The following is a 17,350-nucleotide window of genomic DNA, read 5'->3' as shown; positions in this document are numbered from 1 at the left end:
TAAGCCATGGGCAGAGAATTTTCATTATTTACCTTTGGATGTTTGGTTCTTTAATCAGAGTTAAAAGGATATATGTATGCTATCTCAAAATCTTGGATTTAACAAAAATTTGTTTTCTGTCTTTGGATCATTGTTATTAAAATCCGGAAATTTTAATATAGGGAGTATGTATAAACATATAAATTAACCTCATTATAAATAATAATTATGCTATATAATAATATGCTTGTGTTCAAATTTGATCATGATTTTCAGCTTGTTAGAGTATTAAACTATCCCTTAATAAAATTATTACAAGAATCACACGAGATACAATCTTCAGGAAAGCAGGTAAAAAGTTTAAAATTATGTAGTTACTTGAGATGGTATTGTTATATATGTTCCTATAGACTAGACATAGGCCATGCTTTTGTCTTCTGGGTATTGAGAACTTTCCCTGCACTTCTGCTGTTCTTTACTACCACTCTACTCATAAACTGGCTAGACAAATAAAAGCTGTTTCACTGTTTTTCTTTTGGAGTGAGGGAACCTTGTCAGTGGCCTTGCCAATATTTTGTCTTTTGCTTCCTTAAGAGGAAGGATGCCAGATTTTTGGCATTGTTCATTACCATGTCTGTTGGCTGTTAAAAAGCTAAAAAAGTTAGCTTTTAAAAGTAAAGAATGTAGGTATACCGTTAAATCACCTTTTGGTATAATCTGAATAACATTTTCTTTATATACGTTACCTTTCATGAGGCAATGATGTGCAAAATCAGTCGACTGTTGCTTCAGGTGTTCAGTCATATTTTTGAGGCTAGGCTTAGATTAATATGTTTATGATTGGTTAAGAGCCACATTTTCCTTTCCTTGAACTTGTTATAGAAGTGATTCGTCATTGGGGCGCCTGGGTGGCACAGTTGTTAAGCATCTGCCTTCGGCTCAGGTCATGATCCCTGGGTCCTGGGATCGAGCCCCGCATTGGGTTCCCTGCTCCTCGGGAAGCCTGCTTCTTCCTCTCCCCCTGCTTGTGTTCCCTCTCTAGCTCTGTCTCTCTCCGTCAAATAAAATCTTAAAAAAAAAAAAGAAAAAAAATGATATGTAATTATATATGGTGCTTTGCATTTTATAGAGTATTTTTACATACAGACAGCATTTAATCAAAGAGTCCCCACAAAGACAGGTAGTTTTAGCCCCATTTCACAGATGAGTTGTAGGTGTAACTTAGATTGTGTGATTTCATCAACCTCTTATTGCTGATACATAGTGGTTTCATTTGGAATCCAGAGGTCATAAATGCAGAATGGTGTGCTCTTTCCATGCTATCTCAACTGCTTCACATGGCAGGTACTATAAAAAAAATACTACTAAGTCTTCATTATTTCATCAGCCAGTTCTTCAATGGGGAACATCTAAACCTGCACTATCCAATATGGTAACCTCTAGACATGTGGCTATTTAAATTTAATTAAAATAAAAAATTCAGCTCTTCAGTTGAAGTACCCATATTTCACGTGCCTATTAGCCGTATGTAGCTAGCGGCTACCATTTTGGAAAGTGAAGAAATAAATATTTACATCGTTGCAGAAATTTCTGTTGGACAGTACTGGCATAGAATCAATCTTAAGACTACTGAGATGAATTCTTGAGCTATAAATATTTTTTATTTCTATAGCATTAAAAGAAACCTAGAAAAAGCTGTTACTGGAGCAAATTTAAGTAAATGTTATTTAGAAATAGGAACTCTTGGGGTCTATTTAGAATGCCCTTAAGTTGCCTTTGGAGTGAGAGCTTTAATGCTATTCTTTGATTTGAACCAGCAGATCAGTTTCCAGCCAGGCTATACAAATTGATGAAATTGGTAGTAATGGATGGCAGAAAGCTCTGAAAAGAGAATCACACTATCTAGGTTCTAGGCCTTGTTCTGCTGCTGACTAGTTTTGGCATATGGCCTCAGTCATTTAATGATTTAAGAATGAGGTGCTACCAATTTCATAATTCTGTGATTCAGAATTTCATTGGAGTTGGAGATTGTACGTTGTTTTGAATATTGAGAGTTGAGAGCTGGAGAAGACAGCTAAGTATTTGTTTTCCAAATACATAATGCATTTTTTTAAAGATTTATTTATTTATATTAGAGTGAGAGGGGGAGAGAGCATGCATGTGCAGGCCGGGCGGGGTGGGGCAGATGGAAAGGGAGTGAGAGAGAATCTCAAGCAGACTTCCTGTTGAGCGTGGAACCCCATCTGGGGCTCAATCTCATGACCCTGAGATCCTGACCTGAGCTGAAATCAAGAGTTGATCACTCAACCAACTGACCCACTCAGGGGCCCTCCATATAATACATTTTAGAGGACACCTGCCTCCCATCAGTCTATAGGATTTTTTTAATGTGAGTTTTATGGTAACTTTCTTAAATGTGGGTATTTGTGAAATTTGTGAAAAGTGAGAATGTGAAGCTCATGTTGCCATAGTTGTTGAGGAACTGATTAGAGAAATAAGTGTCTTCCAAAGAGTTCTGTGGTAACAGGTAAGGTAGGTATGCAGTTCGTCTCTGCTCTTTTTATTTACAAATAAAAATGGAGAGTTTAATGTGGGACATCAGAGGACTGTGAAAACTCATGCTTTGATAGAATAACTGAGAGTGTTTGTTGATTCTCTGTCCACTGTTTATTTCCAGGAGGAGGTTGCCCTGTAGTCTTGTATAAGTAGTACATGTGGAATTTGAGGTTTTAGATTTCTATCCAGTGTCATTAAGATGCATTATGAATAATTACAGGGCCAGATTTTACATTTTATTTTAAAATGCTGAAGGTGCTCTATTATACATATGCTTTCTGTGTTTAAATACAACACTAGCAGTTAACTTATGTGCTGTGTAAATACCACTTAAGTTTATGGTTGTCCCCTGAGGAATAATGTCTTCTTAATTCCAAAGAACAGATTCATAAATGTTAAACTCTGCGACATACCTCCTCATTTCAGGTAGAACACCATTCAAGGAGGCTCAGCTTCTGGGAATTTGAAAGGTGCAAGTCTTTTTAACTGGGCTAGAAAGAATAGTGCAAATTACTTAATTTTTCTGCTCCTCAGTGCTTGGAAGTATCCATTGCCATTGTAAAATGCATTTGAAGGAAAATTGGTAGTTTGTCTAATACACTATTTTAAAACTGGAATTTAATAAAAGTTTACTGTTGTGACAATGGTGCCTTGTTTTTGTTTTGTTCTTTAAATAGGCTAGAAAGGAAGATAAAACTTTATCATCAGTTGCAGATAAAGTTCTCTAATTTTAAAAAAAGCTTTCTGATTTAAGAGTCTATCACTTTTATTTTGTATTTTGTAAAAACATAACTGAATCTTATAAGTGATAGCTTCTGATTAATTCTGTCTAGGTCCTAAATTTGGCAGAACTATAGTCAGAAGAGGTTAACTTTGTAAAGCAAATTTTTTTGAATAGAAGAAGTTAAATAAGTTTAATGCCATTAAATAATATGTTCTATTGTGAGAGGGAAGTTCTGCATAAATTTTCAAAGTCTCAATTGAAGTCCTGTCTTGTTGATTAACTCAGTTTTACCCAGGCGAGTATACGGGAGGATGTGCAAATTTATTTCAGACAAATTTCAATAGAGTTAATTTTACCACTGATGAATATTAATTAACTTTCATCCTCTATATTGTGCCAGAAATTTTTTGAAATATTAGAAAGCTTAGGTTGCTAGTCTCAGATATGTCCTTCTGCCATGTTCTTTTAGAAGTAAACCTCTCCAGAAGTGATTTCTAATGGATATCACTTAGGAGAAGTTCAGGTAAATGTTGATAGGTTATGACTTTGAAATGAATCTTTGAGGAATGAAGTATGAAATACAGGTAGCTCCTTTATGACATATGTGCCAGCTCTTAGGTGACTGCCTTTTTTTTTTTTTTTTGCACTTTCCTGGAATGGTTTACATCATTAACACCATTTATAATAGTAACTGGCATATTTGATTAGAGGTTAAAGCCTGTTAAATCACAGACTGCAGAGTACCTGTCATTAAGCCATAACTTATTTAATCATGTTAACATATCATAGTGATTAAGAGCACAAATTCTAGAGCTAGAACAACTAAGGGGGAACCCTCATTCTGACACTTGATGGTTGTGTGTATCCTTGCGCAAGTTACTTCTCAAGTGCCTCCGTTTCTACATCTGTTGGAAGGAGAGAATAGCACCTACATTATTGGGATGTTGTGAAGATTAGAGTTCATATATGTAAAGCTCTTAGAATAAGTGTTTTAAAATGTCAGCTATTATTATTTTTACAGTCCCCAAGTGGCTGGATAAAGAAAGCTGCTGCTCAGACTTTGCTTTTATCCTGTAAATTCAGAAGGCATTACGGCAAAAAAAAAAAAAAAAAAAGGAGTTTCCTAGTGATAAGTTCTGAAACTTATTTTCCTCCTTGTTTTCATTGCTTTCCCAGAGAGGTTAAGCTGAGTTAACAAGACTGGTTTTAAAAATTATTGTCAGTTTTTTAAAATCAAGGAAAACACCATGGTTTTTTCATTTATTTACTTAAGCATTTCCATGAAGTGTTTGCAGTATAAACACTGTGGTATTGTGTTAATGCATGAGAACCAAAAAGTGGAGCTGGCTAATCTGTTTTCACTTGATAAGCTGAATGAAGCAGAAAATAAACGGCACAGATGAGTGAAACAATAAATTAAAATTCGGATTACCATATTACAGGGATGGTAGATAAACAAGCAAACATTGGGATACAGGAGTTTTACTCTTCTAGGTAACTAGTATTAAGATTTTGGCTGAATAAAAAAAAAAAAATCAAAAAAGGGCGCCTGGGTGGCTCAGATGGTTAAGCGTCTGCCGTCGGCTCAGGTCATGATCCCAGGGTCCTGGGATCGAGTCCCGCATCGGGCTCCCTACTCCTTGGGAGCCTGCTTCTCCCTCTGCCTTTCTCTCTCGCTCTGTCTCTCATGAATAAATAAAAAAAAAAAAAAAAAAAAAAAGATTTTGGCTGAACATTATAGTAATTGCATAAATTATTATATTTTTATATTAAATATATCCTTAATTATAGATTTATTTCCAATTAATTTACTAATTTAGATTTTATATATAAGATGAAACTGAAATTTAACTTTAGTATCTCTTTTTCATTAGCCAAAATATTGTGAGACTTTGCTATAAGTGTCTTTGTTGTTGACTGTAATTCTGTGTGAGACAAATCTATTGTCAAAGGTATTTAGTGTGGCTTACAGATTTACTAGAAATAATAGCTGTTTATGTATTAAGTCTATAAAGCAGTTTTGTTTTTGTTCATTTATTTGACATTCACAACAACATAAAGTAAAACAGGTGTTCTTACTAATTCTGTTCTACAAATGATTAATCTGAGATCAGAGAAACTAAGAGTTGTATATTTCAACGTCATTTCAAGGAAGTGGAAGATCAAGCATTGGAACACAGGTTTCTTGATCTAAATCTATTCTTTTTTTCCAAGTAGGGTCCATGCCCAATGTGGGGCTTGAACTCAAAACCCTGATATTAAGAGTCCCATGCTCTACTGACCGAGCCAGCCAGGCACCCCTGAATCTATTATTTTCTATGATACCAGTCAGCCACTTACAGCTTTCTTATGTATTGGGGAAGAACAGTTACTAACTCATTGGCTTCGCTCATTGCTGCTACTATTTGGCAGGGTGGAGTGGGAATAGTATTTAGTGTTGGCAAAAGAGCTGCTTAAACTCCTTACACCTTTTTAAAAAATGTTATATTTTCAGTTTAAGAGGCTTTTTGCTTCATAAAAATAATTTGAGGTAGCTTTAGCTTATTATAGTGGAAAAGGACATTTGGTAAAAACAGAACATTTCTTTACCACTTAAAAATATAATTAAGGGCTTGCTAATTCATAAAGTTCCATTTGAAGTATTATCAGAATATACTGATGTTCAAGTAGTTGATTCATCTATTCAGGGAAGTTTATGAATCTTTGTAATTAATATTTTTAAAACATAGTTGTCATGTTCATTTCTGTTGATTTGTAGGCTTCAGAAATGTGTTCAATCAAAGGAAATTGGAATTATTTATAGGGTAATTTGACATAGTTCTGAAATTTATTAGTAAATAACTCAGTTACTGTTTTTTAGTATTTTGACTCGAAACGACTTCAATATCTGTTTATAAAGGCTTCCTTGTAGGAAAAAAAGAATTTCAAGTTGGTAAAACATTTATATGTTTTATACCATAATATGTTAACAGTTACTGGGATGTTTTGCAGTGATTTTTAAGAATCCCATAGCAGGGGTTTTCAAGATCTCTTACACTGTTAAAAGTTATTGAGGACCCTGAAGGTTTTTGTTTATGTGGGCTGTATCTGTTACTATTTACTGTTTTAGAAATTGAAACTAAGAAAATTGAAAAACATTTAACAATTTTGAAATATATTTAATTCCACATATTTAATTTCCTTGACTCTGAGAAGACCAGAATTTATTACCTTGGTTTATTTAGGCACTTAAGTCATTAGGGTTTTGTAGTTCTTGCTACCCAACACTAGTTTTGAATATTGATGGTTGTTGGCACTCAAAAATCAAGCTCTTTGACCTGAGACCTTAAAATAAGGCAAAGTATTCTTATAGTATTCCCCAAGTGTATTTATATCTGTAGATTTTATTGTGAAACATCAGAGTATAGAATAGAGATAACTGCCTTTCCTTTCTAAGACTAACATAAGTTAGGTTTTAAAAAGAGTACAGTACAACTCTTTATGGTATTAGGTATTCAGCCTTGGTTTTGATAAGTAGGCAGAAGTATTACCATTAACTAGCTTTATATGTATATATGTGTGTGTACGTATATATATACACTCACACGTATGTATATATAAAACAATAGACTTTGCAATGCAAAACTGGGAAAAAATGTAATTATGTTATTTTTACAACTATTTAAGCTATATTATTTTCCAGAAGTTTCTTTTATTTCAAAGCGACTAGGTTCCATTTCAGACCTAACCTATGTTATTAACCTATTTCTACTATTGCATTAACTAATAAAAATAGCTGTAAACATTTATGGTGGGCTTACTATGTTTTGGCCACTGTTCCAAGTACATTATGTGTTTTAACTCATTGAATCCAACAATCCTATGAAGTAGCTACCATTATCTTCCTTTTACAGGTGAGGAAACTGAGGCACACAGAGGTTAAGTAACTTGCCCAAGGTTTATAAACCATGGAGCTGAAATTCAAATTCAGGCAATCTGGTTCTAGAGATAATGCTTTTAACCAACCACTAAGCCATATTGTCTCAACTACGTAAACCTACTGAGGGAAATAACATCCACAATTCTAAAACAGACGATATAGTGATCATTTAAGATAATTCCTTAAACTGCATATCACATATTCCCTAGGACTTGAAAAATTATAAATGAATTTTTTAATTATAAAAGTAATATATATTTACTGGGAAAATCCCAAAAGTATATAATATTCCTAATATCTCTTGCCCGTCTGTATTTTATTTTTTAAATGGACTTTATTTTTAGAACAGTTTTTGATTTACAGAAAAACTGAAAAGATAAGACAGAGAGTTCCTATATATTCTTTTACCAGGTTTTTCTTTATTAACATCTTAACATTAGTATGGTGCATCTGTTAGTTAGTGAACCAGTATTTGATAATGATACATTATTATTGATTAAAGCCCATAGTTTTATTCTTATTTCAATAAATTGTTCCTAATGTCCCTTTTCTCTTCTAGGATCCTATCATATTATACTTATTTCTCATGTCTCCTTAGGCCCTCCTTGGTTGTGATAGTTTCTCAGACTTCCCTCATTTTTGATGATCTGACAGTTTTAAGGAATACTGGTTAGGTATTTTGTAGGATGCATCCTGATTAGAATTTATCTGATGCTTTTCTCATGATTAGATTGGGATATTGGGAGGAACAGCTGCAAAGTGCCATTTTCATCATGGGTCATATCAGAATAATTACTAGAAACATGATTTATCACTATTAATGTCGACCTTGATCACCTGTCTTAATAATAAAGTTTCTCTAGTTTAAAGTTACTCATTCTGTCCCACTTTCTCTACTGTACTCTTTGGAAGGAAGTCACTATATGCATGCTCCACCTCCTGAGGACAAAATATCTATATAAATTATTTGGCATTCTTCTATCCAGGAGATTTGTCTCTTTTCCTCCACTCACTAATTTATTCAATCATTTATTTGTGTCAGTATGTACTCATGGATATTTACTTTATACTTTGAGTTATAATACAGTACTACTTTATTTGTTGCTCAGATTGTTCTACCTTTGGCCATTAGGAGCTCTTTCAGTTGGCTCCTGTGTACCCTTGACATACCGTAGTCAGTGTGAGGGTCAGTTTTTTCTAAGCTCTTACTTTCTGGCTTTACTAGATGTGCCTAACTCATCCTGCATGTTTTCTGTCCCAGTCCTAGCATCATCCATTTGTCTAAGGAGCCCTGATATCTTTTATTAGCGAATGATAGTAGAAACCAAGCTCAGGGTGGTAGTTGTGCTTGTTCCTACTGGGTGTCATTTCTTTTAGGCCCTTTCAGCGGACAGAGCAAAGAAATATATGTGTGTATACGAACCTGTGTAAATACACATATCTATAAATATTTCTATATGTAACCACTTGTGTCTGTATTAAGCTAAACATGAATTCTTACTGAAGTGTCCAACTCTAATCTACTGCAATATGAATCATTACATTTATTTGTAAATTTCTACTCCAGCAGTGAGATGCCTGGCTCCCAACATCTACCATCCATTTACACAGTTTTTCAATTCCTGTATGTATGTATGGCAACATCAAAATTGTTAACCTGAATCCTCATTGAAAATGCTTTATCAACTAGAGTACAGTACTTATGTGCATGTCCTTTGCTTTTTTTAGTCTTTATAGACTTACTCATTTCCAAGGTTACTTCAGCCAGCACCTATTCTCCTATATTTCTGTCATTAAAATTCGTTGGATGAATGAGTAACATTTTCAAAAAAATAAATTAAAAAAAAAAATGAGTAACATTTTCTCCTGAAAGCACTTATATTCTCTCTGCTTCCATTACTCCTTGAACTGTTCTTCTTTGCCTCTTCCTGGAATACTCTTTGCCCTGATGTACCCAGCTCCCCACCTTGCCTACACCTTTTTTTCCCTTGATAATACAGTTAAGGAATGGCATATTTGAAGGATATGGTAGAGTTTTTCATTTTTGTTTTTTTTATTCTAAAGACAGTTTCTATTTCTAATGGTTATCTTTTCAACATTTCTGAAAAAGTTAATTGTATAAGATGACACTCTATTTAAAAAATGGTTTTTGTTTGTTTTTTAAGCTATTTCAGGAGGAGGCAGTCTAACATTAAGAGCATGGCTTCTAGAATTATACTCCCTGAGTTCAAATTCTGGCCCCATGGTTTAGTAACTTGGTGAACTTAGGTGTGCCTCAATTTTCTCATCTGCACAATGGATATTTTAAAATTATCTAATAAGATTGATGTGAAAGTTAATGAGATAATAGCTTTTAACAGTACCTACCACATAGGAAGCATATAAAAAATGTTAACTATTATTAACTATTATTATTTAACTATTATTAAACATTAGTGCTGTATGTAAGCTTACAGAAAGGAAAATTGCATCAGGGTATTGCATTTAAAGTAGTTGTCTTTTCAGACTTCTGAAGATTACTTGAGGGGTTTTAAAGTTAGGATGATTATACTTTTTTGTATACCTAGGATGGCGATCCAGGAATATGCCTCTTGGTGCTGGCAGGAGGAGTAGCACTTCCCTTTTCACTTGCTTAGAGTTTTTTGGTTTGGATGATAAATTATATGACCACCTTATTTCCAGGGATTATAAAATCGTGTCTGCGTGCATCTGACCAGAGTTGGTGTAAATGAGCAGAGCAGGCTGGGGATAGACAGGTAGGGACCGGGAAGGAAGGCACAATCTGGACAGCGTATTTAGACTGGGAAAACTGAAAAAGGTAGGGCTAAATTGACCATAACTGTGAAATCCTTACTGACTTAAAATGATTATAGATTTTCTGAGGGCTGTATAAATTGAATATACTAATTGCAGTGGTGAAAACACAAGGGAACATATAGTAGGCAAACATTGTGGGGCCGCTGCTTCTGTTTATTTGAAGTGTGCTTCAAAATGGTCTTTCATAGTTTGCATTCCTGGAACTTGGTCTGGGAAACAAATAAATTTCTTTTTTCTTTAAGACTGTTGTGAAGAAGTCATTCATATACGTCTGGATGAACTTCTCCGTGTTTTAAAATCTGTAATGAATAAACATCAGAACCTCAATTCTGTTGATCTTCAAAATGCTGCAGAAATCCTTACTGCAAAAGTAAAAGGTAAGAAAGATGTATTAAAAGTCGGTTGGTATGGGCAAAAAGCATCTAAGTCATACATTTTGGTCCATAATGACTATAGTACCACCTCCCCACATGGCATTGGTATGTATATCAATAAAAATTATGTATACTTCGATATGTAGATACTCCCACTAAGTCACACCTAAAACTCTCTTCCTTTCAAAAATTAAAACTGCATTTGGCAGGAAGCAGTTTAAAAATAATAACTGAAATAAACTAAACAACTGGCATTTAAAACCTTCAAAAGAGCATGCACTCTTTCAAAAAACTCAAAAAGTTTAAATGTCAGTTGTTTTGTAAGGACAATTGTTGCTGGAAAATGGCCATTTGTAGTGACCCCGCTTAAAGGAGGGAGCCAAACAGAGAAAAAAACTTAATTGGGATCTTTTTTTTAATGTGAAAAAGAAAAATAAAATTATATACGGATGCACACACACATATATGTATATTACATGTGCTAAAGATCCAAGAATTGGGATTTATCCTCTAATGAAATGATTTGCCACCAAAAATATTTTATTAGAATCAATTATTCTGGACTGCAGTGTATAAAAAGGATTGAGGGTGAAGGGAGTATTTGAGAAGAATGAGGCAGGGGGTTCAGTTAGGAGATCATTAGAAATAAGGGGCTGGGTGTGGGCTGACAGTCTGATCTAAGAAGCAGTAGTGTGCTAGAGGTGGAATATGGTTGTTACAGAAGAGGGGATGGATGTTGGTTTGATGAAACAGGGCAGGTGGAATGTTGAGGATTAATGTGAAGTTTGTAGTTGAAGGTGGGGACCTGAGAGCTGTTGGTGTGTAGGTGGTAATGGAAGAGGACGGCACCAACTCAAGAGTATGCAGAGTAAGTGTGGGCTGAGTATGAGATCCCAGGGACAAAGAGAAAATAGAGGAGCCTGAAAAACACCTAAGAAATAGGGAGATGGTCTAGAGAAAGATGTCATGGAGTTTAAAAAGTGTGAGGTTCTAGGAAGTGATTGTCAGTGTTAAATGTCACTGATAAGTAATCTGAATTCAAGCAAAGTAACTATAGAAAGTGACTCACCATGGGTTGAATAAGGAAAGGAAAGGATTTTGGGGGGAGGGGAATTACCTGTTCTGAGTCTCAAAGGTCGGGTGGGCATTTCCTGGGTTAGGATGTGTGGAGGTTGGGGACTGTGACACAGAGCACTTTTGTAAGAAATCTGGATGTGAAGAACTTGGTGCAATTGGTGAACACATTCCTATCTAGAGAAGGCAAAGGGCAAGTGTCAAGGGATGAGGCAGGAGGAGAAAATAAAAACCTGTCAATAAAATATGGTCCATATACCTGAGAACCACTTCCCCTGCTTTTTGACTTAGATTTATTGTACCTGAGTGGTTCTTTTTCTTTGTTTCTTTCTTTTTCTGTATTTCAAGCATTGAAACACATGTAGATGGCTTTAAATGAGAAAAATGAATAGTTTGTTGTGACTTTTAAAAATGTGCTTAGTAACCAAATTTGTTTTTAAATAGACTGTTTATAAGTGCCATTTAACTTAACTTAGGGAAATTTGCGTCTATAGATAGTAAAATTTCCATGCTTGGAAATAGCGACCACAGTTCATTCAATTGTTGTCAGTAGCTATTGTGTGCAGTCAGGATGTCCTGGGGAAGGAGTGTGCCTGTGTATAGTTGGTGTCCACATTCCAGAAACAGACTTGAAGAAAGTGGCCTCTCAGCTGCCTTGGAGATCTTTTTTCCTTTGAGGTAAAGCTATCTTTTGAATATTATCTCCCACTATGACTGTCTTTACCTTTGGGATTATTGTTACCATTTTACTTTTGGTTTGGGTGAAATTTAAAAGATTACTCTGTTGTTCGTAAACTTACTCTGTTTCAGTAAGACTCCATGAGACTAGAAAATTTAAAAATTGTCTTTTCGTTGGTATAAGTTCCTGTTTTTAAATAAAACCTTTCCTCCTTACTCTTATTGTTGAGGCCATCTAAGCGAAGGGAGTTTAAAAATGAAAAATATTCAGTGACCTGAAAAATCAAGGTTAAATTAGAGCTTATTTAATTTTTTCTTTTAATGATAATTTTCAAATCCTGGAAAGGCAAGGGGGAGGTAGAAACCATTTTTGAATATCTATTCTATGGCAATCTAGATGTTTTGCATATGCTATCTATTTTAATATTTTCAAAAACCTATTAAAGTGCATTTTTATTTCTATTTTAAATGGGGGACGCTCAAAGAAAAAAAGCTATCGTGCGTTAGGATCAGAAAGCTTCTGGAATGTGGAGATCATTTTGTCTTAAGCCCCTGATTACATTTCAAAAACAAAGATGACATGACTTGCTCTGGACATCTTAACTGTCGATGCATTTGGCAAATATACCAAGACATTAAAAAAAACACTTTAGAATCAGGGAGGTATAATTTTGTTTGTGCTCCTGTAAGTGTGGATGCATAAAGTCTGTCCACTTCCTATGCATAATAAATGCATTGGAATAAAATTGGAATCTTTTGACTCCTCTTTTTTTTAAAGTATGGAATTTACCTTTTAAAGGTAATTTTAAAGCTTTAAATTAAATTAAAAACTTTTTTAAAAAAGCTCTTCCCCATTCATTCTAGTAGTGATTTGTATTTCCTGTGTCTCCTGTTTCCAAGCAGGAAGTTAAGTCTGACAAAATATTTGCAATATGGTAAGAGAGATACAGCTTATTTTTGAAGTAGATAAAAGACATCTTCAGCACTCAGTAATTTATTATGTACGTAAGTGTTTGTGTTTTCACTATTTACAATTATTTTAGTCAATCTTATTTGTAATTTAAATTAATACGACCATTTATTTAGGTTTTTCATGATCTGTATTTTGCCCTGTATTGAAAAATTGACAAAAAAGAAACACAAGCTTTAATTATGCATCTAAAATTGTAGAAGCTTTGTGTCTTCTTTCTGTTTTGAAAACTTAATTTTTTAATAGGCAATACATTGAAATGGTTCATAATGCAAATGGCATAAAAGAGTATTTAGCAGTGAAGTGTATTTCTTACCTCAGATGCTTAGCTACCCTTTCCTTTACCTAGATAAGCAGCAACTATTGCTGGATTTTTGTGTATCTTTCTAGAGACATATTATGCATATATAAACAATACAATATGTTCTTTTTTTTGCTCTCTTTTTTACACAAATGGTAGCATTCTGCTCCTTGCTCATTGTTCTGAATTATGTTCTATACATAAAGAATTCCCTAATTCTTTTGTTGTGATTTGTTTTTTTTTTCAAAGCTGCATGGTAATCTGTTATGCTCATGTGCTATAATTTATTTTACCAATTCACTATTGGATATTTGGATTATTTCCATTTTTTTCTATTACAAATAATGCTTTGATGAATAACCATGTTCATTTGTATTTATTTTTTTTATATTGCTAAATAACCTCTGCAGTGGTTCTGCCATTCTGATAGCAGTGCTGAAAAGGCTGATTTACTGCACCTTTGCCAACAGAGCTGGTTACCAAGCTTTGTCACCCAGTCTGATAGTAAAAATTGGCATCTCAGTATAGATTGACTTGCATTTCCCTCATTTTGAGTGCAGTTGAGTATGTTTTCATATGTTTTAGAGCCATTTGTACATCCTTTTATGTGAGTTGACCCTTTACTCATGTTTTTTTTTTTTGATGGTTGGCCTTTTTTTTCTAGTACTGATTTGTAGAAACTCTGTGTAAGTGAAATTTACCCTTAATCTTTGATAGAAGTTGCACATTTTCTTTATCTTTTGATTTGCTTATGGTATTTTATTTTTGCATTTAAATCTATCAGTCTTTTTTATGGTTCTTGGGTTTCAGGTATTAGGAAGGACTTCCCTGCTCTGAGATTATGATAGCATTCTCCACTGTGTTTTCATTTAATGTTTTCATGATGTCATTTATTAAATTTAAGTCCTTGATACATTCTAGAATGTCTACATGTCTAGCTTATTTTTCAAATAATTCATCTTTTCCCCATTGATCTGAGATGCCATTTTTATCATAAATACATTAAACTGTCATATATATTTATATCTATTTTTGGACCTTATTTTATGTCCCATTGATTTGTTTAGTCATGTGCCAATACCACACTATCTTTATTGTAGTTGTATAGTATGTTTTAGTAGCTGGTAGGGGTAACTCCTCTTTCTGTTACTCTTTTTGTTCAGGATTTTATTTTCTCATCAGGACTTTTGAATTGGCTTATCTAAATTCCAAAAAATATCTATTGATATTTTGAGGATGATGAGTAAAATTTATAAATTTATAAACTTATAATTAAATTTATAAATTAGGGAGAAGTTACATATTTAGCATTTCTGAGAGTATAGTATGCATTTCATTTCTTCAAATTGTCTTTTGTGTTTCTCAGAAGCAACTTAAAGTTTTCAGTTTGTAAGCCTTACTGCATTTTGGTTTTTCCCCTAAACATTTTTTCCCCATGCATATGATGAAAATTTGCCTACATTATATCTTTTAATTCAGTGGTTTGCAAACTGTGGGCCCTGATTTATGACATAAGTTAGTGGATTGTGACCAGCGTTTTTAAAATATGAAAGAGAATAGAAAAGAAAAATCAGAATGCAACACTCATTATATAAGACTTAAAGATGTTTTGAAACTTCATAGGTGTTATATAACTAATAGCTATTATATGTGTATGGTATACTTGGTCATGATATAATATGTATTTCTTACTGAAGGTTGTGGTCAACGTTTGAAAGTCACTAATAGATGCTATGTATGAAAGCTATTCATGTGATTTCTTAAAGAGATACTAAATGTGTCTCAGTGCTTATTGTTGTGAATTAATAGGGAGCCCAAGGGAGACAGTTATTTAAACCGTGAGCAAAATTTTGATGCCATTTTGAAGAATGGCTAATAGAGAGAAGAGAGTGGGGACTGCAACACCAATTAGCAGGTTGTTAAATAATCCAGACTACAGGTAAAATATGGCCTTTTGAACTAAATGGCAGTGGGAATGGAAAGGAAGAAGAAGGATGTGAGGGCGATCTGGCTGCGACATCTGTCACCCCATTGATCACCAGGGTTGATTCAGCTGATCTGGCTGGCTAGGCGGGTGTCCCCTTCCTCCCTTGCTGCTCCATGTGTGTCCCTCCCGAAGCTGCACGCTTGGTTGAAGAGGACGACCTTCCCCGATAGAGGAGGACCGTTCTTCGGTCAAGGGTATACGAGCAGCTGCGCTCCCCTGCTAGAACCTCCAAACACCTCTCAAGGAAAGGAAGAAGAAATGTTTTAGAGGTATTTTGAAAGCAAAGATAATGAGCTAAGGAATATATAGAAAAGAGTAGGCTTGCAGGGCAGAATAGAAGGGAGGATAGGGTTCAGGTAGAACATGTTGAGGTTGTAATGCTGGTGTTTAGGTAAAGCCTGGGAAGTAGGAGAAAGAATATATCAAACATACCATTGGAAATGTGGATCTGGAGCTCAGAGGTGAGAACTAGACAGGTAGTTTTAAGGATTCATTTCCTTCAAAGGTATAAAAGTGGATACAGTTCTGTGGGGATAATGTGTAGAGAGGAAAGCCAAAGAGAACTGCAGGCTGGGTGGGGATGACTATATTTTGCCAAAGAGAACTGCAGGCTGGGTGGGGATGACTATATAAAGTAAAATTGTCAGTAGATAGATACACAGAACATGAGAGCGCTCATGTTACTAACTACCAAGCACTGTACTCTAGGTGCTTTACATTTGTTTTCTCAGTCATTTCTTTCAGTGATACGCCATTTTACAGATGAAGAAATTGCAGTGAGGTGATGTATTCAGAATAACACAGGAAGTGGCAGAGGTTAGATTCGAACTTAGGTCCGAAACTCTGAAGCCCCACGTTATCTAGTTACTATAACACGTTGCTTCTAAGAGTGCAAAATATTTCAAGGTGGAAGAAAGTGGTTAATATTTGCAGTAATAATAGCAGACATTATTGAGGATGTACTTACTCTATGCCAGACACTGTTAAACTCTGCATGGATTATCCCATTAATCCTCACAGCAGATTTTTCAGGTCAATACTGTTATTCTGTCAATTCCCATTTTGCCTATAAGGAAGCTGGGACATAGATTTGTCCAAGGTTGCATATGTATTAAGTGGTAAAGCTGTTGAGAGTTGTAGAATGGACAGTAGGATGAAAACTCAGAAGAAAAAATGCATCCAAGTTTGGCTAATAGGTTTTTGTTGGCAGTGTTGTTAAGTGGTTTTGAGTGAAAATAATATTTATTGAACGTTTTCTTTGTAACAGGCTCTGTTCTAAGTTCATTCCATTTTCATAGCAGTTCTCAAAATACATATTGTTGTCCCCACTTTATAAGTGAGGAGACTGAGGCACAGAGCAGTTGTGTTAAGTCCCTAGTAGGAGACAGAGTTTAAGATTTAACCTAGGCAGGGCGCCTGGGTGGCTCAGTCGTTTAAGCATCTGCCTTCAGCTCAGGTCATGATCCTGAGTTCCTGGGATCGAGTCCTGCATCGAGCTCCCTGCTCAGCGGGGAGTCTCCTTCTCCCTCTGCCTCTGCTCCCCTTCTCATGCTCTCTCTCACTCGTGCTCTCATTCTCTCTCTCCCAAATAAATAAATAAAATCTTAAAAAAAAAAAAAAAGAATTTAACCTAGGCACACTGGCTTCGGAACCCATCCTCTTAACCAGGCTGAGCAAACTGTTTCTGGTGGGCCAAATCTGGCCTGCTGCCTATTTTTGTAAATAAAGTTTTACTGGAGCACAGCCACTCTTATTCATTAATGTATCACCGTATCTCATTCATTTATGTATGGCTTCTTTAGGAATAGTTGCAACATACCATATGTCCTGAAAAGTCTAAAATACTTGCTATCTAGCCCTTTACACAAAGTTTTTCAACCTCTGATAACCATTAGACTAGATGAAAAGCCAAATCCTGGTGAATTTTGTCATGACCCATTTATAGAGGTTTGGCAGTAAAAAAAAAAAAAA

The 17,350-nt window shown here is 34.8% G+C and overlaps 1 protein-coding gene across 1 annotated transcript in view; it reads left to right on the top strand.

Moving 5' to 3' along the window:
* ARHGAP29 (Rho GTPase activating protein 29) overlaps nt 1-17,350 on the top strand; it is a 62,635-nt gene that overhangs the window by 7,893 nt on the left and 37,392 nt on the right. The window contains exon 3 of the mRNA XM_021690318.1: nt 10,238-10,372. Coding sequence (XP_021545993.1) covers nt 10,238-10,372 — 135 coding nt within the window. The remainder of the gene's footprint in view (nt 1-10,237; nt 10,373-17,350) is intronic.

The sequence above is a fragment of the Neomonachus schauinslandi genome, chromosome 4 (genome assembly GCF_002201575.2).
Source record: "Neomonachus schauinslandi chromosome 4, ASM220157v2, whole genome shotgun sequence".
NCBI lineage: Eukaryota > Metazoa > Chordata > Mammalia > Carnivora > Phocidae > Neomonachus > Neomonachus schauinslandi.
The sequence above is the reverse complement of the archived record's forward strand: the minus strand, read 5'-3'. Positions and strand labels throughout refer to the sequence as shown.